The 26,935-nt window shown below is 44.4% G+C and overlaps 1 protein-coding gene across 3 annotated transcripts; it reads left to right on the forward strand.

Annotated features, from left to right (window-relative positions):
• The first annotated feature begins 12 nt into the window (after positions 1–12).
• ASCC2 (activating signal cointegrator 1 complex subunit 2) lies at positions 13–26,819 on the forward strand. 3 transcript variants are annotated; one of them, XM_072880164.1, is made up of 19 exons: positions 13–102; positions 2,530–2,629; positions 3,711–3,869; positions 4,215–4,385; positions 6,086–6,215; positions 8,162–8,229; positions 9,918–10,028; positions 10,925–11,037; positions 13,110–13,184; positions 13,741–13,848; positions 15,433–15,501; positions 16,234–16,308; positions 16,566–16,752; positions 17,285–17,547; positions 19,190–19,309; positions 22,814–23,038; positions 24,793–24,904; positions 25,455–25,531; positions 26,055–26,819. In XM_072880164.1, the coding sequence occupies exons 2-19, from the start codon at positions 2,549–2,551 to the stop codon at positions 26,221–26,223; spliced, it is 2,313 nt and encodes a 770-aa protein (XP_072736265.1). In that variant the 5' UTR covers positions 13–102; positions 2,530–2,548; the 3' UTR covers positions 26,224–26,819. The 3 variants fall into 3 exon arrangements, with proteins under 3 accessions (XP_072736265.1, XP_072736267.1, XP_072736266.1); XM_072880166.1 differs by having other exon boundaries at positions 17,333–17,547; XM_072880165.1 differs by having other exon boundaries at positions 21–102; positions 2,534–2,629.
• Positions 26,820–26,935: the final 116 nt, after the last annotated feature.

Raw genomic sequence — 26,935 nt, forward strand, 5'->3', positions numbered from 1 at the left:
GGCCCCGCCCACCCCGGCACTTCCGCTCGGCACCGGAAGGGCCGTTTGGCTGCGGGAGCGTGGTGCCGGCGGCGGAGCGGCGGCGGGGGGACGTGGCTGCCGGTAACGGGGGCTCGGGCGCCGGGGCGGGGACCGTCTGGGGGTGGCCGGCGTAGGGCGGTAGCGGCTGCGGCAGGGCCTGGGAGTACGTGGCTGCCGGCTGGGCAGGTGACGGGGCCCGGCCCGGGCAGGGCCTGGGATGGCGCGGGGCCAGGGGGACGCGGCTCGGGGGGACGGCGGTGGCAGGGACTCAGAGGCTGTCTGGAGCGCCAGGGCTTGGCTTGACTGGCGGTGGCTGGAGAGAGTGGCAGGGCCGTGTCGTAGGGCTGGCAGGGGCGGGACGAGGCGGCAGGGCCCGGAGGGGGCCGGCAGGGCCTGGGGCCGGTGGCAGCGGCTGGTGGGGTGCCGGGGCAGGGGGTGGGGTAACGGTGCTTGGGGCTGATGGCGGCGGCCGGGGGGAGCGTTTGGGGCTACAGGAGCGTGGCTGGGCGCGGTGGGGGTGGCAGTGGCAGGTGGCCGTGGTGGCACACGGGAGGAGGGCGTGCGGGGAGGTGTGGGCAGAGCTCAGGTCGGTGCCCGGCTTGGGAGTAGGGGCGGGTGCCTGGTGTAGGCCTGGAGGCCCCTGAGGTGCAGTAGCAGGGGAAGTCAGGGCTGGTGACTTCAAGGCTTCAAGGGCTTCGCCGACTCTTTAGCAGCACGTCCAACGTTCGCTGATAAATGGTGCTAAAAAGTTAGTAACAGCGGTGCTGCGGTGGGTGCTTCGGCCCCCGCAGCGTGCCCCTTGCCCTGCGTGTCCCCGTGTCTGTGCACCCCGGTGGGCAGCGCAGGGCAGAGAGCGTCTCTGATGCTGTGAAAACAAGTTTCCCTGGCAAAAGTCTGGTTTGTTGTATTCTTTGTCAGGGCTGTTGGGGTTTGCTGCTGGGTGCCTGAAATCACAGGGTACGACAAATTAATTGTGTCCTTGTAGTGTAGGCCAAAGCTCCTGGGGAAAAGCATATGACAGCGATCGGGGATGATTCTCTGTGTTGAGGGTATTCCACCCTCAGGCTTATTCTCTCCTCCGGATGAATAAGCTTTTTGTCAGGGGGCCTGTCTCTTCCCAGATGTTTTTGGTTTGGACTGGAGAGTTTGATGCTTGGCAGGCTTGAAATGAGACACTTGACTTTTTTTTTTCCTTGTTGCAAGCACACGCTTCTATGTGTAGTTTTCAAAATGACTCTAGAAACTCTAAGAGCCAAGTTAAATATATGACGAGAACTGAAAACCATCTTGGATTATTCTGCTGAAAAAGTATGTTTTTCAAAGGAATTGTTTATCTCAAAAAAATTGAAAACGCTCTTGTCAATATTCTCATCTTTAAACTCCCTTGGAAAGACATAATTAGTTTAAGTTTTTAACCTATCCAATATATTGGCATTGCTCTAGTGCAATTTTTTTCTTTTTTTTTTTTTCATGAAAAATCGAACTCCAGAGTGTTAGATGACACAAGTTTTGCCTAAGTCCATAGGTGACAAATTCTCTGGAACCAAAAATGTTGTGCTCTCACTTGCTGTCTGAACTGTGATCTTGCTCCTGAATCAGTAAATTCAGCTGTAGGGACACTTCTCTTGTTTTAATTGTTATTCTGCCCATGCAATTAAATATGCATATAAGGAGACTTTTGTGGTCTTAGCTCTTAACAAGAACATAACTTTTTAGTACCATTTCACAGAAATAATAATACTATAAAACCCCAAGAAATTAAAAGCTCTGTCAACCTGCAATTTTCATTTTTTGTTAATATCTGAACTTTTTAAACAGTGCCCATAATTTCTTTTTAATTGCTCTAATGTTTGACTTACAGTTAATTTCAGGAAGTTAATTGAAATATTTCTGAGCTTAAAAATGCTGTTGTAGAATAAAACACAGTTTTGTGAGCACGTGGGAAATTGGCAGGGGAAAGGAAGGCTGTGTTTTGTAGGCTCACCCCATGTGCCTTATCTGGATGAGTACCGAGTGATTCTGCCACGTAAGCACCAAAAATACTCTTTTAATAGTATGTTGGCAGAATGTCTTTTGATCGCCTCTCCAGTTTGTAATGCCAGGAGATAGACTGCAGGCATTAAAAGAGGCTGCAAAAGCAGAGTTCAGCCCAGCTCTTCAGGAACCAGATTTAAATATCAAGCTCCCATATTAAACAATGGCCCAAAATGCTTTTTGTTGTCCTGGAAGATATCTATGGCCTCTCAGTGAGGAACAGGGATGAAAGTATAGCACCACGTTACAGGTTTCTTCTGAGGCATGTGCAGCTGGCTCTTGGGAGTTCCCTCAAGGTTTGGCGTTTGGGTGGCGTGTAAATTGCTTTGCGTAAATATGTTTCCAGCCACTGTGTGTTACCTGTAGCCTCTTTTGGCTACAGCCTCTTTGGCTGTAGCCTCTTTTGTTGTGCTTTAGGTTGATTGACCTTGTAAAATGCATCCTGTGCTGCTTTTGTTTTTCTGTTTGCTGAAGACAGGAACAAGTCATCACCATGCCAGCGTTGCCTCTGGATGAACTCCAGCGGACAGAAAGGGATCCCAAGACAGGGAATCTGAGAACGTTACCGGCACTGGTGAGCTGTATTTTTCCTGAAAGCCAAACGAGACCTTTAACAAATAATTGTCATATATTCGGGCCTGGGCAAAGCTAGCCCTTGGTCCAGGATATGGTGAAATTTGGTCAGCTTCCATGCTAAAGAAATTGTTTTTTTCATGTTTTAGTGCATTCAGATAGTTCAGAATTTTATTTCAGTGATGGGTAAATGAAAACTCACTGTGTCCAACATCTATAGTAACCTGTGTTCTCCCAGAACTCCTTATTCTTTTGAGGAACAGCCCGATCAGCAATGTAAACTTTGCTGCAATAGAGAAAATGCTTTGGGAGCTTTTGCAAACTCCACGTGAAGTTTAGCTCTGAGCTATAGCACTGGGATAAGTCCGTCTGCTTACTGCATCCTGTGACTTCCCGTCCTGTGGCTTCAGCTTGGTGAAATCAGAAAATTAAATCCATGGTTACCCTTTTCTCCCAGAAATAAGAAGGCATGGAGAGAGTCTTCTGAGCATGTTGCAGAAGTGGGACCTGCTGTTAATGCTCCTTGCTTGTGAGGAGGTTTACCCTGGGCATACGTGTGGGTTGAGGCAGAGCTCGAAGCTGCTTGCTACTCAACGTGATTCTCATTCTAGGATGGGAGTATTTGGGCAAAGCCTGTTCAGTAACCCTTGGGAAGGATATTGAAATGGTTTTTCTCTGTATTTGGTGGTCATATCAGTTTGACTTAGTGGAATGTTGTGCAAGAACAAGTTAGGAGGAAGAAGAGAGACTGCAGGCCACATTTCAAAGCCATGACATTAAGCTGTTGCTGTTTGTTTTGGAGGTGTGGGAGGGTTGCTTTGCAAGGTTAACAGAATGCAAGGAGCAACATCCACCAAATTATGAAGGTCTGAAAATACTGCTGATTAAATAAGGATACAAACCCACTCGTCTGCTGCCTTAAAAGATTAGAAAATGAGAATTTACCAGGGAAGTGAATGTCAAATTGTATTAAAGTGTAATTTTGTGTTGGTTTCCTAAAATTCAGTGAGCAGTGCAAATGGTAACTCGGCATTCCTGTCACTTGGTCTCTGTTCTTAATACAGTGTTTTGGCTTTCTGCAGCACCCAGAAATAAAAGCAGATCGGTCTTTTGTGCTATACAGACCGCCACCTGTTGTCAGAGACCCTGCTTTAGTGGAAGAATTCTTGGAGCGAGCAAAATTCATTGCAGATGACCTGAACTGGCTTCTGGCTTTGCCTCATGACAAATTTTGGTGCCAGGTAATAATTGTTTTGTGGACACTGGAGAAAAAGCATGAACTATCTAAGTGCTTGTAAAAGCCATGAACTTTAAATCATTTTCATAAAGACTTGTATATGCTCATTATGTCATTTGTCAAGCATTTTAACTTTAATTACTGCACCTTAGAGTGCAAAGAAAGTAGTATTTCCCTATAGATTTTTTTGTTGTGGATTTTAAGAGTTTGCTTGTATTTGATGCATATGTGAATCCTTTTAGCACTCTTGAATGTTTTAGCTTGCTTTTAAATTTAACTGGGCTGCCCACGAGTGCAACCTATGAATGCGTGATGTTCCCTTCTTTTCGTTTCTTGTCTCTTGTGCAAGGTAATATTTGATGAGACGCTTCAGAAATGTCTGGATTCCTACCTGTGCTATGCCCCTCGCAAGTTTGATGCGTTGTTGGATTGCCATCCAGAGGTGAATGACATGCAGAAATGTCTTCATCGGAGTGTCTTCCTGACTTTCCTCAGAATGTCCACTCACAAGGAGTCCAAGGTAAATATTTCTTTGCCTTGCAGCTGCTCTGGGCTGTATAGCTTAGGGAAAAAGCAACTGGAGAAGTTAAACGTGTTTCTTACTTGCATGCCCAACTGCGTACCTCTCCTTGGCTATTTTTATCAGTCTGTTTCTCCATATGGAGATGACACTTCAGCTCTGAGTGGTTATCTGAACGATGCAATGATTTCTTAGGAAGGAGATCCAGGCAATGAGCTACGTAGTAGCAGGTTAGCCACATGTGGTGGTATGATGCATCGCTGTAAGAGAAAAAAGAGCAAGTTGGCCTTTGTACGGCTGCGTGGAACAGAGGCCCTTCAGGCCATCGGTAGCTGAGCGTTCACTCCCTCGATGCCGCTTCCTCTGTGCCGTGCAGTGTCACATAATCTGTGCTACTACTTGTCTCTCCTTGAACTTTCCCCAAGTTTTGGATGCACAATGAAATTGCTCTAAATTACTGTTTTCTTGGCATCATAATTGAAAGACATACTCAGCCCTAATTGTGTGAGTGCAACTCCCATGAGCAGCTGTGGAATTTTCACAAGGCCTTTGGGCAGGATGAGTGAGGCACCTTGTGTTTTAGCAACTACTCCCTTGATATCCTCATAGGTTCATGATGTGTTATTTAGTGATGTACTGATTCTCTTGATTATCACAATGGTGACATTCAGGACATTTTGAGGAAAGTTTTTGGAGTGGGAGTTGGAGGACGGGGGTGGGAACAGGTAGAAGGAATGCTGGAGCTTGCAGCTGGCACCACTTCAGCAAAAGTACTCAACACCTCTATGGTGTCTTTCATTCCAGGATCTGATTAAATCTTACCACTCCAGTGAGGCAGGCAAGCATTTGAAACCATTTTATAGTCGAGTAATTTGAAGAGAATGAATAGTCTGTTGTCATGCAGGCAGTCAGCAGGAGTTCTAGAAATTGAACCTAGCCAGCATAAAGCTCCGTCCTTCTGCCTTAGCAGGGAAAATGTACGTACCACCTTCCACTGTGACTGAAAACACTTGCTATCATAGGCAAATTTGTCTTCTGAAAATCCAAAATCACGTTTTAGCTTGCTTGTTTCTCAGTGCCAAAGACGATGGAATTTGTCATCTAGAATTTTGGAAGAAATTCCTTCAACGTTCTGAGTCACGTGTTTTTGACACAGTGTTCTAGCAGCCAAGGCACAGAGCTGCAGTTCCTGGGTTTTCTTCCTACTTGTCAGTGATGCAGTTGTCTTTGGTGCCTTGATTCTACTCTTCCAGGGTAGCAATAACCCCAGGCTGTGATCTCACGTGTATTTTTTCAGTGTCAGTGCCAGTTAAGCTGTTCCTATGCCTGGTTATTCATTCCTACTCCTGAGCTGAGCCATTCTTGGGTCAGCTCAGCTGTTTATTTGGCCATGTCATGAGCCGGGTCTGGGAACTGAACGAACTGTAGGTAGCTTTTTGTTTTAACTTTCAGGTTGATTGGTTCACTTCACGGTTGCAGCCTGGCCCGTGGGGTGGATGGTGTTGTGGCAGTGAAAAGCAGCTGGGAATGTGGGGATGGAGGGCTCTGCAGAAGCTGGTGTAAGCAGAGTTGCTGCCTTCTATGAAAGAAAATCCTTAATACACCTTTGAGAGATGTTTTTACGGGTGTCATTATAATGTTGGAGTTCTTGCAGAGTAAGATACGGATTATCCTTTAAATTACTTTTTTTTTCTTTGTAGGATCATTTTTTCACTCCCTCTGTCTTTGGAGAAATTATTTACAATAACTTCCTATTTGACATCCCTAAGATTCTGGATCTCTGTGTGCTTTTTGGGAAAGGAAATGGTCTCCTGCTCCAGAAGATGATGGGTTAGTTAAAGCCAAGGAACATATTGTTGCATTTAGGCTTTTGCTTACTTCTATAATGGCAAGTGATGAATGGTGTTTTATACCAGCATTACTGCTCTGAAAATGAATTGTTCAGTAGAAACTAGAATCTATAATTTCTAGATTGGATTACTTTTTTTCTTTTTTCTTGTGAACTTTATTTATGTCAAGGAAAGCATTGTGTCCTGCTGCTTAGCTGTCCTGAGCTGGGCTCGTGGCATTAGGTGTGAACCAAGGCTTAGTTACACCTCAGCAGTTGTTTCACATGCCCATTAAATGTGCCTTCAGCTGCTATAAGAGGGCCACGAGGGCTCTGTAAAATCCTGGTAGAGATGGGAAGGGGCAAACAACTCAATTCCTGGGCAGGGAATGGGGAGGGTTAGAAGATGGGGCACAGTCCAACTGCTCATATGAGTGCTGTTGTTCCCAGTGTTGGGAGCCAAGTGAAACGTGCAACATGAGGTAATCACTGGTCTATGAAGTGGGAGAACTTGAAATTTCAATGCAGACATTGATTTATATAGTGCCTTCAAACCACAAAGCACCTCAGAGCATTGCTGAAGCTGTGCTTATCCCTAGATTGCTCTGTATCTCTACAGACAGTCTTAGTGGCAAGTGTATATTAAGTAATGTCTCAGCCTTGGACGCTAGAACCTGCATAATGAAGACAGGGCATATTGGTTTAGCTTCCATATTTATCCTGTGCTCTCTTCACAAGGGAACCACTTGTGATCTTTAACATCTACCTGAGCGTAGATGGAAGAGTACCTAACCTTGGATTAAGTGAGCTCTTCTTCATAAATTCTAACCCGCTTTGTCTGCAGTTCATGTAATGAAACTTTTTCCTTTCTTTGGCAGTTATTTTTGTCTAATTTCCAAGTTGACTAACATGAGAAGTGTTAGAGATCATGTGATGCAGCCGGATTTCCAGACCAGGAAAGCTTAGATAAACCTTTGCATTTTTTAATCCCTTTACACTTTTTTCAGTAACTTCCAATCTAATTCATCTGTCAGGCCTCAGAGGTGGAAAGAAGGCATGACAAGATAGATAGTTCTCTTTCAGATGTGAAGCTTAGATTATCTGGGTCTTAAAATATTCTGAAGAAGACCTAAGTGTATGAAACCTCATTTGAATTTTACATATGCTCTGGAGTGCAGCGCAGTAATGCTGCACGCAAGTGACCAACGATTTGCTCACCTGATTATTTGCATTATGTTGTGACAGTAATGGCGTGAGCAGTTCTGGTGTGTAATTCATAACTTGATAAACTTTTGATTCTTCTCAGGGTATAAATTTTTCTGAAACCTGTCTCGTAACTCTTACCCCTGCTCTGTCCTTGCTGGAGAACTCTGTTAATTTTCATGTCCGAACAGTAATTCACAGGAAAATAGGCAGCCTCTGTGCTTACTTAGTGAGGATTTATGGTACGCCATTACTCAGTGGAGTATTTTGTAAAGATAATGAAGTCCTAGTAATATAATAGCAGGTATTACTAAAGCATCATTACCTTTAAGAAATATTCTGCAGAACATTTTCCAGTGTATGCTGAACTGTTATCAGTAATTAAAAGTCAACTCCAGTTGTCAAATAAAGGAACTAGGAATGTTTAGTGATAGTATTTGCATTATTCATTGATTCAGCCTCTGGGGTGTGAATCATCTAACATCTCGTTTGCTCTGCTCTGATGAGCATGTTCTCATTACCAGTTCTCCAGTTGCACTGAGGAGTTGATGGGCCAGCTATATAGGAGTAGGCCCTGTGCATGAGTTGAAGTGAGCCTGTGCCCATGTCCGAAACAGTTATTAGCTGTATCTGGAGGAGGGGTGTGTGTCAGGAATAATACAAGTACATCTTCAGGTGCAGATTTGCTTGTTGGCATGAATGTCTGAACTAATGGGAAATGGTCTTCTTCCCCCTCTCTTCTCAGAAAATATCTTCACTCAGCAACCAAGTTACTTCAGTGACCTAGATGAAACTCTGCCCACTGTTCTCCAGGTACTGCTTTCCTGCTTGGCCCGGGGCTCGGATTTCGTCTGGAAAGGTGGCGTAGCTTAGAGGGCGGAGGGGAGCAAATGTGGTCGTCGGCAGGCAGAATGTATTTGCTATTGCTTACTTTCTCTAGTTTATGCTAATGTATGTCAGGTAGGTTTTGAACTTTTATCTCAAACTATTGCTTGATGACTATTTCCTATTACCTTCCTTCAGCTTCTGCAGTTAATCTCAAGGAATTTTCGGTAGGCAGTACAAAAAGTATTGTTGTATCCCCCCCCCCACCCAAGCAGGGGAAGCATTGAAACTTAAAACAACAAAATAGATGCTGTGAGAGGTAGCTAAGACTTGACATAGTAGAATGGGTTAGCGTTAACACTGCAGGTTCTCAGGAGTAAATGTAAATCCGTTGGAAGGGATGCATTGTTGCCATACAAAAGGTATTTAGCACCTCTCCACGTCTAAGCTTTCATTTTTATAAGCAGCTTTTATATTCCCCAGACTCAGTAAGCAGGATTCACATTTAACCTGAGGGGGAAATCAAGGTGCTTTGACATCTTTGTACCCTGAAAATGTCATGTTTATGTCCTCAAAAAGCTCACCTATGCACAAAAATAAACGAACCCAAGATACCGATTACTCCAAAACACCTATAATGTCACTTGACTTTTTGAAAGCCCACATTCTTCTTTTTTTCTGTGTGTTAAGAAACTGTTAGAGGTAAATCTCAGAGGTGATACCACATTTAAAAAATATTCTAGGAAGCAAGACCAAACCTTCAAATGAATTACTGGGGAGGACAGCAGAGATTCCATTTGCTTTTCGTGATGTACCATGTCAGAGCAGTTTCTCTGCAGGATGCTGGTTTCTTTACTGTGTGTTCTGGTAACCGTACACTGGTATCACCCTGCAATCTCAAGTGTATGGATGTAACAGCTCAAACAAAGACGTGTCATTACTGATACATAAAACTGTTTATGTGCTTACACTGTCACTGAAAGGAGTTGATACCTGTGCAGGTTTAGGAGCCTCCATGCCCTGTAGAATAGTAATATTAGCCCCAAGTATGCAACGTCAGTACCTTTAGCCACCCATTCACATACCTCTGGGAGCAGGGTTTGACAAATCTCTCAAGCTGCAAGTGTAGAGGAGTTGCTTTTAAGTTGGTCCTACACCAAAGGTTGTTGGCAATCCAGAACCTAATTCTATCAGCCTCTCCCCATATTATTTGTTTATAAAAAAGAGCCACAAAATCTGTCCTGCTAACCTCAGGGGACAGGGCGGGAAGACTTTGGGACTAGCTCATAAGCAGGAGGTGGTGTTAACTTCCCTGTTGTCCCACTACTCCCTTGCAAATAGGGATCCCAGGTGGCCTGCCAGTGTTGGCCTTGCTGGCTGATTTTTCTCGGGCAGCTAAGGATTTGGATGAGCTGCAGTCACTGTCTCAGCACCACAACCATATGCAGCTGCACTTAAATTACTTGCAAGTTGCATGGAGTTTCAGAAGCGCAGCGTGGCCCTTCCTGCTGTAGCCTGCAAGAGTCTGTTGCAGCTTTAATTTTACTCAGCTCTGTGCTGTATGGAGATAGTCCCATATTGCATACGCGATCATAGCGGTGATTGTTAACAAGATAAAGCATGTCCCACTGCTTTCTCAATGTCTGTTTTAACACTGTTCTGTTCTCTTGATTTAGGTGTTCAACAATATTTTGCGTAAGTGTGGTTTGCAGTGTGAAGGAGCCTCTGCTGAGCCCCAGAAATTGGAAGAAAAAGTAAATGTGACTCCAGGGAACATGCCCCTTCAGGTAGAACTGTTGCTCCTTGCACTTTACTGTTTGTAGTCCTGCGGACTGAACAGTCCATGGAGCAGTAAAACCACAGAGGGTCATTCTGTTCCTAAATACTGGTGGCTCATACAGCACATGGTTCCATGTCATTGTTTCACTGTTTGTCATATGACTTGATGATAAAGCCTTTCCACCATGAGTTGGTGGCTTTGCTTGTGTGCATTTCAACCATATCCATTGTATAGTGGGTTCATCTTTTCACTTAACCAGCTTATAAGTAATGTATCAGAGTATCTGACAGAAGTCTCTGTGTAACCCTGACAGTGATCAGAGTTGAATTTTTTTTTTTCCAGAAATGTTTGTTTAACAACAGTGTACTTTAGTTAATTAAGAGGATTTTTTTTGTGCTGGGTGCTGGACAAAGACGGGCCCCGTGTCAGTGAGCATAGCCTTCTACAAAATCTTAGTCATATAGTTTGTGTGTGGGAGTTGTTACAGCCACCCTGGAAATCCATCTTGCACTGAAATGGACCACTGAAATCATCCCTTTCATTACTGCTATGCAGTGCTTCCAGCTAGATGGGGAAGAATACTGTATGTGGAGGATATGTTGAGGACAAAGCCACTGCCCAAAACAGGATCTGATGAGGATTCTTGTAATTTCACAGAATCTTTGAGAGTAAGCAGCTGGGATTGCATTATAGATCTTTAAAGGACAGAAGTTTTAGGAGGGATGTTGTCTCTGCCTCTAGACCCAGTAACATGTAATGTGTTTATGATCGATAGCAGACTCTCTTTGTGCAGTCAGGAAAAAGGCTTGATCTGAACATGATGTGTCCCTGTTAGTGAGTTATACTGTGTTCCGAGGAAAACTTGTCTGGCTTTTCTCTCAGTAATTGCTCTTTCTCTCTCAGGAGCTGAAGGATATTGTGCTGTACTTATGCGACACTTGCACGACACTCTGGGCGTTTCTTGATGTCTTCCCGTTGGCATGCCAGACCTTCCAAAAACATGAGTTTTGTTACAGGTACATCTTGGACTGCAGACAGAGCTTGTCTTGGCAACGTAAAAATACTGAATGTACTGCTGTGTCCTGTCCCAGTCACTTCATCGTTAAGAGAGTAGACAGATTTAATGCAACTAGAGACTGCTAGGTTCACACTGACAGGAATACAGAATAATGAATAAATGAATATAGGCACTATATTTTTTTAGAGTTTCTGTTGTATGTTCACCTTCATCATTATCTATGAGTGATCCTAGAGCCAGGCAACCATGACAATTTCAAAACCCAGCTAAACAGTACTCGGTGTGCTTTGGAAAGGGTCGAGAGGGACAAGCAGAAAAGAGTCGTGGACAAAAAGAGCTTCCTGCCGTAGGACCCGAAGCAAGGGAAGTAGAAAGTACTTCAGAGTGATAGTCCATCAAGGTCTGAAAATAAATGTTTTTGTTTGGTGTTCTGCCTAAGTTTTACGTTAGAGAATATTACTGAGGTTTGGCAAAAGCTGACTGCCTGGGAGAGGATGACAAGCCAGCACTATCACAGCTGGGCTGACAGCTAATTCCCTGTCCAGCTCTGGATCACAGTGGCGATGAGTCAGGATGGTCTCAAGGACCAGACAGCAGAGTGTGTTCGCACAGAGGCTGCGAGTCCTTGAGTGGCGCTTACCCGGCTTGCTCCAGGTGTTTTAAGCCCCCAGATCATCTTGTAGAGTCTTACCGTAACAGCCTTTGCTTAGGACTAGGTGAAGTGTTATTGTCCTTATTTCCCCTGTTTTGTTTGCTTGTTAGTGTGAACGAACACACATTTGTATTTTGCTTTTGTTTCCAATCATGTTGCAGACCTCTGAAGTCTTACAGCTGCCAGTGGTTTATGGACCACAGGTTGAGTAATGCTGCTCTGGGGTGTGTAGGTTTCTGTCCTCTTTGGATGTTGCTGTAGAGTTGGTTATTGAAAGAAGAGCAGATTGGTGGCCTGCTGGTGGCTGTTTGGATTGGCAAGCAGCACCGCTTACATGCTTGGTTACTCAGAGGAGGAAAGCCTTTTGCTTTTAATTCTGCTGTTGATGTCAGCGATGTGCTAAAATAGTCTTGATCTCTGTGCAGTGCGACAACAGCAACATTTTCATTACTTCTCAGTATGGACTAATGACTGGGTCTTTGGAGTGTGGGGAGGGAAAACTGCTTTACGTGTCATCTTTTTGGAACCTCTGTGAGTCTGAATCAATCTGCTGGCACTTGCTAATTTCTCTCCCTGACTAAAGTATCAACCAGCTTCTGCTACATTTGCCTCAAGGATACTCATTTAACATGTTTGGCTCTTAATAGGAGACATGGACATAATGTTCCTAATGGAGCCTCTGCTCATCAGTTTAGCAGGCTTGGCTGTTGCGCAAAGTGCTGTAAACCATTATTTGTAACATCTAGCTACTGATGAAGCAGTACTGGCTGTTACGCTGTGGGGCGTTTCTCCCCATCTCCTGGTGCCCTGTCCCTAAAGGAAAGGGTCTGTGTGCTGCCTGGCACGTAAAATGTGAAACTGGACCGAACTTTCTTTGTTTCCTCCCTGCCCCATCCTATTGAAACATCCTCTTGGGCTTTCTGCATATTGGATACCTTCATCTAAATGCCCACCTAGAGCAGAGCTGAATAGCAAGACCAGGAAGAGTTTATTGGAAATCATATCCTGTTTCATATCCAGTTTCTAGCATACAGCAAGATAGGGCCATAAGGATATTGGAGTGGGAGGCGGTGTTTCAGGATGGACTCAAGCGTATCAGCTCTCTGCAGACTGCAAATTTGTGTTTGGGATGTTTCTTGGTTGGGCAGATTGTCCTTCTGTTCAGTAGCATGATGCTTTTCAAATGCATTTCTTTGCCTACGTCTTCAAAGACACCTTGATGGTTTCCTTAGAGTGTGGCTCTTTGTCTATTGCATATTTGCTTGCTTGTGTTTCAGGGAACAAATAACAAAATGGGGTAATGCTAATGAGTACTGCTAGTGAGGAGAAGTTAATGGAATTAATAATTTGATTTGTCTTTTAGCAAATTATTTTTAAAGCTCAGTTGACAGTTACTGTTTTGTTGCCCCTTTCTACAGATTAGCTTCGTTTTATGAATTGGCAATCCCTGAGCTGGAATCTGCAATTAAGAAGAGGCGTTATGAGGATAACAGGTGAAAATGTCTGCAAAGGCTTGCATTTTCTTTTCAATAAAAGTCTCCCAGGGCTTAGTTAAAAATTCACTTCATGCAGCTTTACCCACCTCTGCAGAGTCTTTCTATCTTTTTTTTTTAATGCTGCTTCAAAGAACTCTGAAGAGATGGCTTTTCTAATTCCAAATTTTCCTGGGCAGTGGGGTGACTAATGATTTCTTTCACTGCTGTCTAAGAAGAAAGTTGATGAGAGATGCATTCAGATTGTAACAAAGTGTGAAAACATGAATGATATCTCTGTGTATAGATTGGTCTCATTTGAAGGTGCAGACTGTGCTGGTACAGTTGAGATACCATGTGTCTGGCTGTCGGGACAATTGGTGATTGAGACCAACTTTAGAGCATGGGTTTTTCCTTCATGAGTATGAAATGGCTCTAATCTCTGGTCCTTGCAGCAAAGAAATGATTCTGCGAAGGAAATTCCTCCTCTGGAGGGATAACTCTGGAGTAAAGGTGTGTTAAAGATTCAGATTTCTTGTGCTGACACCAACAGTGTGTTCTTTTACTCTCTCTGAAGTGTTTTTGCTGATTTGTGGAGGAGAATTTCACATTCCAGAAGGAAGATAATAGAAGCTTTTCACATCCTGATCAACCAAGTCTGTCTGCAGCCCATCTTAGAAAGCAGGTATTGGCATTTGGGCTCTGTGGTACTAGCCAGTTATTTGATTGCCATTGTAGGCGAGATTCTTTCCTCGTTTTTAGATTTACTGGAGAAAATGAACAGATACTGCTATTTGTGTTGGGGTTGTAGCCAAAGACTTTGGCCAAGATCAAAGTCTGTTGTCCTGCATAGCAGGAACATCCCAGATGAAGCTATATGATCCAGAATTGATGTGGTGAGCTGTGTGTTGGCCCCACTGAAGTGGGGTAAGGCTGTGGTCCAACAAGCTTTCTAACCTCGGTTTATGGCTAAGTTGCAAACTAATGCTGTGCGTAGACACCTGGACTGAGAGACCACACTAAAAGTGATGCAGAGTTAGAGATCACTGAAAGCAGTCGTTTTAAATCTAGATACTGGTGCCTTTACCTAGTTGTACCTCCGCTCCTATTGTGAAAATTGTTAACTGATAGCTCTGTGAGTAATCTGAAAATGCAGGCAAGTATAACTATCCTTATTTTAAAATAGAGAAATGAAGAGAAGTGAAATTACCCCAAATCATGCTGCAGACTGGGGAAAGAGCCAATGGATCTTGATTGGAAGGCCAGTGCTGTCTTGGGCTGGTCTCTCTTTGCCTGTACTCGTTACAGGTTTCGTAGATTGCTGGTCTCTATGGCTCCTGTTCTGCTTGAATATTTTCCCTGGTTTGATATCAGGAGAGTTGTCCAAGAAGATAAGGAGGGTCTGTTGGTGGAATTCCTTATGAGAGACCTGGATTTGCTTCCTTGACTTCCTCTGTGACCTGGACTAAATCACCCAGTCTGTCTGTGCTAGAAGTCCAATCCTGAAAGGAGCAATAGTAGCCTTGCCTTACCCTTGCTTACCTGAGTATTGCCTTTCAGTACCCACCGGAATATTGAAGGTATAAAGGAACCAAAGAGTGTAATGTGTTCAGATTCCACAGTATTAAGGACTGTATATACTTCAGAGGTAGTAAAGGACAGCTCCAGACACTCATTGCCAGTTTGACGAGAGCTGAGGCTGCTGTGAAAACAGTATGTCTGGCTTCTAGGGAAATACCTTTTTCTTAACACTGATCTACTGCAGAGGGCATTCTGTCTTGCTGTGAGGCTTGATACATCAGCAGCAATGGAGGGTCAGGCGTTATGAGAGAAAGGTTGCAATAGGAGTTTGCTTGGCATGTGTTCTTACATAGGTGAGCACATATTTTCTGGGAGGTTCACTGGTATAATCCCAAGACATATAATAAGAGTGCAATTACAAAAGCGCTACACGCCCTTTTCTGCTTATTGCAAGTCTGAGGCATCAAACTATGATTTGTAAAGTCTCAGAAGTCCTGTAATTCTAACTGTGATACAGCTTTAGATCTAGCTGGCTGAAATGTTTACTGAAGCCATAAAAGAAACTTGTTTCCATTTGACCCTTTGCTCCTGTGAAAGCCAAAAAGTGGACTGAAATCTATTTTCAAATGGAATTTTTCCTTGATGTGTGAATGTGACTAGTTTGGCTGGGGGGCAGAATGTGGAGATTGTGCAATGCAGTAGGCTTACCGCTGAGTTTTTCACTCTGTTGTGCCATTGTTTTCTGCAGCTGTGAGAACATTCAGCCTTTTATTGAGGAATTTCTACAGATCTTCACTTCGGTGCTTCAGGAAAGGAGGTGAGTCTGGCTGAAAGAGGCCCAAGGGTAGGGTCAGCTTGCCTTCCTCTTCCATTCTTTACAACAGAATTGCCTGAGACATTATTAGGAGGCATTACGATGCGTTTGGGAGTTAGAAATCATTCAAACTAGTTCGGAGAACTGCCGTGAGAGGATTTCAGACTGCAGTATAGACTTTATTGTAAAGGTGAGGAGGATGTTGCATGACGCTGGAGAATGTTATTCTTCACTCTCTTTAATCCAGGCTTTCAAAGTGGAGGATAGCAATTTAGCCATTAGCTACCTTGGTTAGGCTACCATTACTAATCTGTGCTTTTCAGCTGGGGTGACCAGACCAGAAAGATATTAAGTGCTAATACTGAAGATGCAAAGTGAATAAGTGGCAGAACTGGGAATTTGATCTTGTCCTCCTGACAGTGCTGTCATTCTGATCATGTTCAAGTCATAACCCATATTTTCTCTGGAATGCGGCACTGGGTTACAAGTCTCAACATCATGAGGAGTGTTGCAGCTGGCTCTGATGGCTTGGAGGGAAGCATTGCTGCAGTATAACGCGGGCAAGACCAGACATGGCAACCCATGCTGGAGTTCAGCATTGGGTGAGAGGCTGTACGTGTTCCTACCTGAGCAGTGAGGAAGTCAGAGTGGCATAGCAGGGATGGTAGTGTGTGACAGGTCTGCTGGTAATTTATTCTTGAGTTTGACTGATTAAACTTGCTTCTGCGTTTTCAGATTTCTCCGTGACTATGACGAGCTGTTTCCTGTTGAGGATGATGTCAGTCTGCTTCAGCAAGCATCCTCCACGCTGTATCCTTTGCTGTCACCTTGGGGTTTTGCAGACCTGGCTGCTCTTAGATTCCTTTGCGCCAGTGGCATTTCTAGTGTTGCTGCCTCTGGTTAAGCTGCATGACTGGCAGTGAGTGATGGAAAGTTTTCTCTTAAAAAAAGAAAGGGGGGAATGTTAATGTAGGCACAGGCTTGGGAGTCACTGAAAATTGCATAGTTGCTTCGAGGTAAGGTCTGAATACATGCATCTAGAAATGTCCTTAATGCTGTCCTCTTAGAGATGAGACCAGGACAGCCTATATCCTCCAAGCAGTGGAAAGTGCGTGGGAAGGGGTAGACAGGAAAAAAGCACAAGTCGTTAAAGATCCAACACCACCAGCAGCATCTAATGGAGCATCAGCAATAGTGGAGAGCGCTGCTGAGGACATGGAAGAGCTCGGGGCTGCATATGCATCAGAGGATGAGGTGAGTAGAGCTGTGTGGATAGGACTGGGTTCTGCTCTTTCTGTGCTTACTTCAGTCATCTGTGAAGAGAGGATGGGCTTGCTCAGTTTGGGGGATTACATGAGATTTAGTCTCATTTCTTACCTTTGCTGGATTTTAGAGCAGCCCCATGTGTCTTGTGAAAGGAGAAACAAAGCTACACCTGAATCCCGGCTTTATCTTTGAGCAAATTGCTTCTAACTCCTGTTGGCTTGGGTGTCCTGTTGCTGTGGTTTATTTAAATACTGTGCTTCATCACTGTAGTTCATGTGCATAGTTTTTAAATGCATAGTTCATGTGTTATTTGATGAAAGGATTCTCCAGAGTATCCTTGCTGACTCAGGGACAGACAAAAGTATTTGTGTGCCCAAGTCTGTCATAGATCTTGTGTAGTATAAACAACTTAGCTGATTTCTCTTCTTTTGACTTCAGTCTTTGACTTCTTTGTGTTTAAATTCTGATAACCCAGACTGCTCCTTTCTCTTTCTTCATGTGCATACCTGCCATCCCTCAGCTGCTGTCTCTTTCCAGTAATGCCACCAATTCTGTTTGGTATACGCAGTGTGCCGGTGCAGCTGCTGCGCCCATTGTCAAGGTGTCAGGGGTGGAGCTGGACTCTCTGATCTCTCAAGTGAAAGACCTGCTGCCAGACCTTGGTGAGGGCTTCATCCTGGCCTGCCTGGAAGAGTACAGTTACAACGCGGAGCAAGTGATCAACAACATTCTAGAAGATAAACTGGTGCCATACTTGGATAAGCTGGACCGAACAATGCAAAGGTATGGGCCAACTTCTGGCACAGCTTTGATGCCTTTTGTTTTTCATTTGTGGGTTATCATTTAACATCATTCTTATTGAAGGTTACACACTTGTAGAGCTCTAAGAAGTTGCATGTGCATTTTCTTGGGGCAGATAGCTGCAGCGAGAGCTTCTCACTGCCGTCTGCCGCTAGCTTTCTGTCCTCGTTGTGTCCCTGCAGAGGACTGGGACATTCACTGCTCAGCACTTCTGTAGAGCAGATGTTGGGTCATGTTTTGAGATGGGGGGACAAAAACACTTGTACATTAAACACTCAAATAAGAACCATTAAAATGCCATCATGGGGACGCGGGCTTAGCCTCGGTTGGGCGATAGAATGTGTTGCCTTCAAAAGTTATTTTGCTGCAGAGGGACGGGGTCATAGGTGTTAAAATCCCAGCTGTCCTGCAGGAAAGGGCATCTTCAAAGGAACTAATTCAGCTGAAATTCAACCTGCAGGATCAAATACGGTATTTGCAAGGCTACTGTTTTGCGATTGAAGATAAACCAGAGAGAGATTGCAAATGGCAATTTAGATCCATTTTTATCTACCCTTTGACAAACTTGCCAGCCTTTTGCTTGCTTCTGTGGGTTGTACATGGGATGTAGGGTTTATAGCTGGCAGTGGAATTGAGTTGTTTTAGTTTGTCTGCAGCTGCTAGCATGTGTTTGTGCTGCCACAGCAGTTTCTGACTGAGTGTCAAGATGCGAATGTGCTGTTTGTTCACGTTTCATGGAGGAATGGGCAGACTGTCTCATTGTTGCATTAAAAAAGGAAAGCATCTTTATCAGAAAAATGATGTAAAAAAAATCTTAGTTTTGCAACAATCTTCATGCTCTCACAGTCAGATCTGCTGACTTTGGCACAAATGATGTGGGGTGGGCTTTTGGAAGGGTTGTTTGTTTCTGCAAAGCCAGTGGTTATGGAAGATAGGGCTGGATTTTTTTTTTTTCCCCCTGCCTTTTGCATCTTGAAACAAAACTGTCAGTTCAATAGCAAATGTAGAATTTTGATCACTGCTGATTCTGGAAGTGAACACAGCAGCGTTTTTGGATGCCCAGCTGAGCTAACAGCACCAACAAAATGAATGTAAAAATAATGGTCTTTTGACTTATAAGTTGAACAAACATAAACCTGGAACCCTGAGAAAGAATTAAGAAGGAACCATAGGGAGATAAATATCCTGAAATCAACAGCAGCAAATTATTGGAATTTTTTCCAGCATGTAATTCATCATACTTAATGTTCGGCTTTACTGAGTCACTGTTTTGAGACCAGGCGGTCTGTTGAATATTCCATGCTCCTGTACAGTTCTACTTATTCTTAAATGAACAGAAGAATTTTCTTTTTGCTTTCTGTAAGTTGCTTTAGTTTCCCAACAAAGATAAGCTTTGAAAACTGTGCCTTTTATCTTAGGCTAATGCCATGTTGTGGTTGTGCACGTACTATAGTGCGGCTGCGAGATGAAGGAATAGCAATCTGTGACCCAGTCAGCCAGCACTGCAAAGAGGATCTTGGCATGCTGTGGATGACTTTGACGAAAAATAAACCAAGGTCTTAGGAAGGAGAGGACTTGGTCTTCCTCAGTTCACCTTTTTATTCTCTCTGTCTTTTTTAAACAGACAGCTGAAGCCAGACCCTACTCCTCTAGTCACTTCTCGCTATAATGTTTTCCAGAATGATGAGTTTGATGTTTTCAGTAGGGATTCAGTGGATGTTTCTCGGATACAAAAAGGCAAGCGGTGAGTATCGTGCGCCCTTAATTAACCCTGTCTGTCAGGAGGAATAAATATCTGTGAACTTGCAAATTTACTTCTCATACAAACCTCCTGCAGGAATTTGTTGGCAGGGGGTAAGGCTTATCAAAAATGGTTCCCACCTGTTTCTTCTGTTTCTCTGGGAAAGTAAAATGAAATATTATTAGGGGGTTGGTTTCAGTTAGTGTTTTTCCTAATTGGCTTTCCTCTGTATGCTGCTAGAGTTTGCTCTGCCAAGCTCATTTGTAATGTCGGGCTCTTGCTTCTTGGTCTTAATGTTAAACTTGTACTGAACAACAAACCTCGAAAAGCAACCATCTCTACGAGCCTGGGATTGCGACTCGGAACTGAGAATAAATAATGATTTGGTTTAGATCCAAGTGAAGCTTCAGTATCCATCTATTTCAAAATCTGATAACGCTCAGTGGCTTAGACTACTTTTGTTGTTCCTGCTGCTGTAAGCTTCCAGCAGAAGGGCATTTACTTTGCTTTCTTCCTAGTTTGGCATGTTGTGCTCTGCCATGCTCCATGCAAATTTAGGTTAGAGCATTGCCCTGCTGGCTCCCGTTGATGTCAACCATATCTCTATAATATGGTTGACTTGTTTCAGATTCTTTTTAAACGCTTTGTCTAACCAGCCAAGTGTGATCTTTATGTTGGTATATATTTACACAGAACATAAATAAAAGTCTGGCTGGAGATTGAGCCACGTGACCCCAGGAGCTCCCAGTTAAGGTTTTGGTTGCAAAGCTGCATCAAACTCAGGAGAAAACCACTTTTGTCCCAAAGTCCAGTCGAACAGCTTCTCAGCAGCAGTGCTATAATGTTTATACTGGCTCGGCTAGGCAAGACAATAATTTATTTTCTCTCCGGCCAAGGCAATGACTTTTGAAGTGTCCCTAGCTAAGAACTGACAGCCACAATCTCTCTCCTTTCTCCTCATCGTGTTGCCTTGCTCAGAGTGCAGGCAGGCACCTTGTCAGCAGGAGCCTTGTGCACAGGCGTGCTTGGTTATCTCCTGTCTCCCCAAAGTCTTGCGCATGTGGGTAGCTGCTGCAGCAGCTGGACAAGGCCAGAGAGCACTGTCTGAGTTCAGCACAGTGCATCCAGGGTATGGAATAACTCTGCTCGGAGCTCCCTCTGCAGATCACTTAGAGAGCTTTGAAAGTTGTAAGTCATCCCTGAGCTGGGTTGTGGGACCCTGGTCCCATGGCATTGCCCTCCGGCTGCTGCCAGGGAGGCTGTGTCTTCTCCCCAGCGGTAACATCACTCCTTGAGAAAGCTGACATCTCTTCTGCTGTACTGTTACATGACCTCTTGGGATTATCCTCTTACTGCTGCTGTTCCTGGTGTCTCTTGGCCTCCCTCAGGCTATGTCTTCATTTCAAAACAGTTCTTCTTACGCTGAGAACGCTCCCTCTGCAGGACTCCAGACATGTTATTTATGTTTTGAGTGGTCTTTAAAACCTGGAGGTTACTAGCTGTGATCAGCAATGCACACCCTATGCCCAAAGCTGACCATATCTAAATCAAAGGATAAGCTATAGTACCTTGCTCTCTAGGATTTAACGTTCAGAACTCCATGAATATGAAGAGCATCCTTTCAGCACTAAAAGTGCAACTTCCTCAGTAGTCCTTGTTCCACAAGCAAGAAGCCTGATGCTTTACCCAAGCATCAGGGTAACAGGGTTCTCCTAGCCTAGTTTGAGATCTGCTTTGGATTCGAATTGTATCAACATTTTTTTTTCTCTTAAAATCTTTTGCTCACCAAATTCTGCTTGTTTGGAGTGCTGCCTAAGCATGATGTCGCAATAGTGCTTCAAGAGCCAGATCAGGTTGGGTCCCGTTGCACTAGCTGCTATGCAGATAAGCATAAGCAGTTTGGGGCAGGGACTGTTAATGTGAAAGAGAAAGCCACACCAGGATGAGGAGAGAAACAAGCATGAGGAAATGAACGTACTAGCACATACCTGATTCTTTGCTGACCCTGAAAAGTGATCACACTTGTCTGTGCCTGTCCAGCCATAATTGCTAGCTGAATCTGTCTCTTGAAGTCAGAGCATGTCCAACTAGAGGAGTTATCCCACTGTTTTTCCTGGAATTGGTGTCTGAAACATTTCATTGCAGCTCTTCCGCAGTCATCAGACCAGCTCAACAGGAAACAATTATCAAATACTTAGTTCAGTCTCATGCTGAATACCAACAGAAGATGTTATCCCAGCCTAGGTATGTGTGAACTAACCGCATGCGTTGTAGGGCATTTTGTAGCTAAATGCAGGCATGTAACAGAGTGACTCATGGAAGAGAGGGGAACCACATCTAGCTGTAATGTTCCTTTGTTTTGAGATTCTTAATGAAAATCAGGCTGCTTAGATCACTTCCCCACTGCTTGCTAGTATGTCACATAAGTCTATCCATTCTTGAGTCACTGATAGTCTGCCTTGGACCAGGTTCTTGCTCTGATAATATCCAGATGCCAAATAGACCACTGATGCATGTTCTCCCTAGACTTTGAGGGCTGCAGATTGTCCTGTGAATACTTGGCAGTGGAATCCCTTGTTGCTTTGCTGTAAGCATGTACTTGGCTGGTCTGAAAAATGGGACTTCAAAGAGTTTATACTTGTGCAGCTTGAGACACAGCATCTCAGTGGCTGCTTTTTAATACCGCTGTCAAAATTCTGTTTCTTGGTCTTCCCTTCTTTAAAATTATTATAATTTACTTGCCTCCTAAATTTTTAAAGAAGTTGTACATGCAGTGCTTTGAGAAAGGTAGAATCGGAATCACTAGTCTACTCTCTTATGTTCTTTTCATTGTTCGTTGTGCTTTTTCTAATCCTTACTTGCTGCACTGGTAATTTTTTTGGCTCTCCTCATCTACAGTCATATTTTGCATCTCACATTTGTAAGCTGAGGTTCTTGACTATAGGAACATACATGTCCACGCAGCAGTTGCTCTAATGCAGCCCTGGTCTGTGATTTGCAGCTGCGCGTGCTACCGCAATGAGATGATACTGCAGCACGGTGTTAGAGGGCACTCTGGGCCTTGCAGAGCCGTCTCGTAGACTGGAGTCTTAGCCCTAACAGCTTGCCATTCAAGATTCATGGGACTTCTTGTGTTATTTGGATCTTGGCCAAACTTCAGCTTGAGTATAATTGCATTTGGCCTCCTGTAAAAGCTTCCTTTTGGTCTCAAATGACAGTGGCGGTCTCCAATTCCTGTTCTTATCTGCTGTGTAGTCTTGCTGGGCTTCTGTTTAAAAATGACTTTGTTCCAAGCTGGGAGTGGCTGTTTTTAGTAGCCAGACAAACAGCCCTGTTATAAATCAGAGGAGAAACAGGTAGGCTTAAGTAGTGCTTGTGGAATTTGAGATGAGACTTCTGTTGCTTCAACTTCCACTTACTAACAGGGGAAAAAAGTAACTTACAGAGAAGATCTTTACATACTGCCTTTCTGTGTCTGCCCCTCTGTTTCTGTGCTGTGGAGTGCAGGAGGGAGAAGGACACGACCAGAAGTTTGCTGAATGACAAACGCCTGGTTGCTGAGCAGAAGGAGCGCTACAGCCAGTACAGTGTGATTGTGGAGGAGATTCCTGTGCAGCCAGGAGAAGCACAGCTCTACAAGGAGGACTATGAGGACGAGTACGATGACACTTATGATGGAAACCAAGTGGGGGCAAATGATGCTGACTCAGATGATGAACTGATCAGTAGGAGGTAGGTGCTGTGGCTTCAGTGAATGGGAGGTTGATGGGAATCACCCTGAGAGTTGTCCGGCTCGTACAAACCTGTTCAACACTGGGTTTTGGCTCTGTTTCTCAATGAGGACATGTGTGCTTCAAACCACCCCTTTTTCTGATGCTGCTTTCTGTGTAACATGCAAAGAGGGAGATTTGGGTCTCTCTTCTCCTGTTGGTAGGGAGTGTTGCCACGGCATGCACCCAGGACGTTCTCAGGCTTCCACTTTCTGTGTCTGCAGGACTCGGCCGTTGCCCCAACTGATCAACAAATCTAAGAGGGGAATTTGCCATGGTGTTGAAACTTGCACTCTGCTTATAGAAAACTATCCTGCAGCAGGGGAAAATGGGCTATCTGGAATAATCAGGATTGAGTGTAGCTGGGCAATGCAAAATGGCTGGTTAGCAAGGCAATACTTCAAAATTTGGAAAACTGTACAACCAGACTTCTTCTCCTTGCCAATCCCCTCTGACATCTTAGAGTGCTGACACCTGGAATTCAGTCCTTGATGGAGTGCACAGCACTCTCCACAATGACTGACAGATGGAGACAATTAGGTTTTAGGAAGCAAAAGGTTAGTTTGGGATGGGGGTTGTAGCTCTTATTTCTAAAATAAATATTCTAGGGATAGAAAATGTGTTTTAAAAGCTGGTTTAACATTTCTGAAAGTGGCCTTTAAAATTCTGATGTATTATGAAGATGTCACCGTTTCTAACCTCAAACCAAAATGCATCTTTGGGGTTCTTTTGTCCCTTTTGCCTTCTTTTTTTTTCCCCCCTTCTAAAGCGTGGTGAGGCTTCAGTTTAAATCCTTTTTGTGGTTTGCCTGTAACAGTGTGGCACTCGGGTCTGTTCCCCTATTTCAGGTGCTCAGTGTTCGCTGCTCCTAGAGAGGCAGTAGGAACAATTAGTGAATGTTACTGCTGAAAACTAGATCTCTAGGTTTGAAGTAACAAAGGCTTTTCTGATTTTACATTTATTTCTTTGGCAGTGGAACGGTGGATCTGAATTCCAATAGAATTTAAGCACACACGCACATATATAGATATATATTAAAGTAGAGCTATAGGCATGTGGTAAATTCTGCCTCCACCGCCCCCCAGGCCCTTTGCTACTCTGCGTGTTCAGGGTGATTCATAAAGCTTGGTAGAATTCTCCAAGTATTTCCCCCTGTATGAAACTGGGGCACAGCAATGACATTGGGGCTCCATGGATAACCACTGAGCAGTCATAAAGGTTTTAGAGCACAGCACTTTCTGAGCATTAATGTTCCTGTCTGAGTTTGAGCTTGAGATTTGAGGGTTTGTCTTTGTACAATAGATGCTCCCTGACTGGTGAGCTAAAGCGTAGCAAAGTATACTCCTTACCAATGCCTTGTGGCTGTGCCTGGATCCCCTTCTCCCAGAGGAAGCAGTTGTTTCCTTGGAGAAATTCCTTGTGAGGCTTCAGGTTTTTCCTGACCTGCTCCTTTTTTTAACTATTATTATTTTCAGTACAACTTCATAGTGAACATTCCGCAGTGAAGAACATGTGTTCATTAATTGCCCATAGTAAATGTGTCATTAGCTCCTGTGTCTCTTTTTTTTTTTTTCCTTCAGAAAAAAAGCAAGTCCATGAAATGTGTAGATTCTCATTTTTGAAAGATATGATGCAAACCAAAAAGGATATGCTGTTCAGTGAAACGTTTGTGGCTGTACTGTCTTCATTGCTAACTGTTTGTGTCTTAATTCTCAGGCCGTTCACAATTCCTCGGGTCTTGAGACCTAAAGGACAGGAGGAAGGACAGGAGGAAGAGGAAGAGGATGAACAGGAGGAGGAGGAGGAAGCTGAAAAGGAAAGAACAAAGGTGACATCTAGTTTGTGGTTGGAGTTGCATTAAGATTTACCATGTCTTACCTGCTTCACCTGCAGAGTGATGTGGAGCAGATTTCTGCTTTCAGAGAGTGAATCTTTTAACAGTAGCATGGAGACTGAGCTGCTTTTCAGAGTGGCTACTTCTGCGGTCTGCTGGACTGTGAAATATCCCCCGAGTACAGCTAACCATACTGGAGCAATGACACTTACTCCATGGAGAGGTTTAATCTCCTTTATTCCACAGACAGACGATGCCAGCAGAACACTTTGAGGGTCACTAATGCTCTGTTGTCATGGATATACTGGAAATAGTGACACTGATGGTGTTGCTGGCAGAGGTAGGATGTGGGAAGAAGTCTCAGTCAGGTTTTCTGCCAGGTTTTGTGTTTAGAGTCACTGACACCAATCCTGCTGGCTCAGCCAGAAGAGATAATGAACAATGAATTGACTCTCTTCCATGGTCCAACAGAATCACCTCCTGCTCTAGCCTTTGGCGTGGTGCTGATGAGTTTACTGACCTCTTTCCTTCCTTCCCGTGGTAGGACCATTTTGTGCAGGACCCAGCTGTACTGCGGGAGAGAGCTGAAGCCAGGCGGCTGGCTTACCTTGCAAGGAAGGGGTAAGTAAGCACCCCCCTCTGCGGGCTGAAATCATAGCTCTGCAGTTAGCAGGTGTTTTGCTGCTGACTGGAATTGTTGAGGCTATACCTGTTCTTTAACATCCCTGTACGTCAGGGTCACTACCACGGTGGTGGTAACTTCCTCGCCCAACTTTTACTTCACTGCTGGTTGTTCTGTCCTATCAAATGGGTAGGCATGTCCCTTTATGATAAGCAGCAGAACCCTGTGCAAGATAGGATCTTGGAGAGCACAGCTTCCCAGAGCTTGAACAGCTCCCACGGGGATTTCAGGACAGTTTAATAGCTGGCTTTAGCTGACAGACTCAGTGTGTAGAAGGACGTGGTCATTGTGTGGCTAATGCTGATATTCGGCTATTGCAGAAGCCCTGCAGAGCTGGGGTGAGCCGAGGCTCAAGGCATGATGGCTGAACTCCTCACACCCAGTTGTTTCTTGGGATTGGTATGTTTTGTCCCCCAAACGTGCAGTGTGCTTCTTGTGATGTCCTTTTTCCATGTACTCCAGGCACAAGCACGACAGCTCTGCTGTTGTTGGGAATGTGAAGGGCCATGGGCAGAACCGGGAAACAGCGCAGGAACGAAGGAAGAAGGAAGCAAACAAAAGCACAAGAGCTAACCATAATCGACGAGTCATGGCTGACAGAAAGCGGAATAAAGGCATGATTCCTTCCTGAAAGACTCTTAGCGCAGGTGTTGCATCATCCCCAGTCCTCTGCTTAGGTGGAGGCGGTTGTGCTCCATTCCCTCGGCACTGCCTTTGCTCAGGGGACTGGATGTCGTGGTTCAATACCTGGCAGTTCAGCTCATGCGGAATTGCACACCCTGTGGGAGGGCTGCCCGTTCACAGAAAGGAACTGCCCTCCAGGCAGACCCTGACTGCTCTTCAGTTTATAGAGACGTGTGTATGACGGTGGGCTGCACCGCAGACAGGCTGCACCAGCCATTTGTTTCCTTTTGTACTATTTATAATTCTGAGAATTTTATTTTCATACTGGCTCCCTGCACCCTCTCCGCAACTCAAGCGGGCTTCCAGGCCATGCAGCGGGCAGCTCTGAGAGCGAGGCTTCCCTGGAACAGCCCTCGCAGCTTTCTGCTCCGCTGAAATGCCTTATCCTGAAGTACAACTTGAAGGTTGATAGGAAAACGCTCAGGCTATTTCCGTTGCCGACAGACACACAGGAGTTCAGGTGAATAAGACCTTATCATAAATTTCTGTCCCTTGAGTGAGGCGTGCGAAAACAGGATGTGCAAATAAATGATTTAAATCTTTTAGTTGGTGTTTTAGGCTCTTACGAACCGTATTGATCTTTAACTTGGAGGAACCTCAACAAGCCTTTTAATGTGCTGTGTCTGCAGGCAGTGAAATTCAATTGCTGTTTTGTGTTG

Source organism: Ciconia boyciana, chromosome 15 (assembly GCF_034638445.1).
Source record: "Ciconia boyciana chromosome 15, ASM3463844v1, whole genome shotgun sequence".
NCBI lineage: Eukaryota > Metazoa > Chordata > Aves > Ciconiiformes > Ciconiidae > Ciconia > Ciconia boyciana.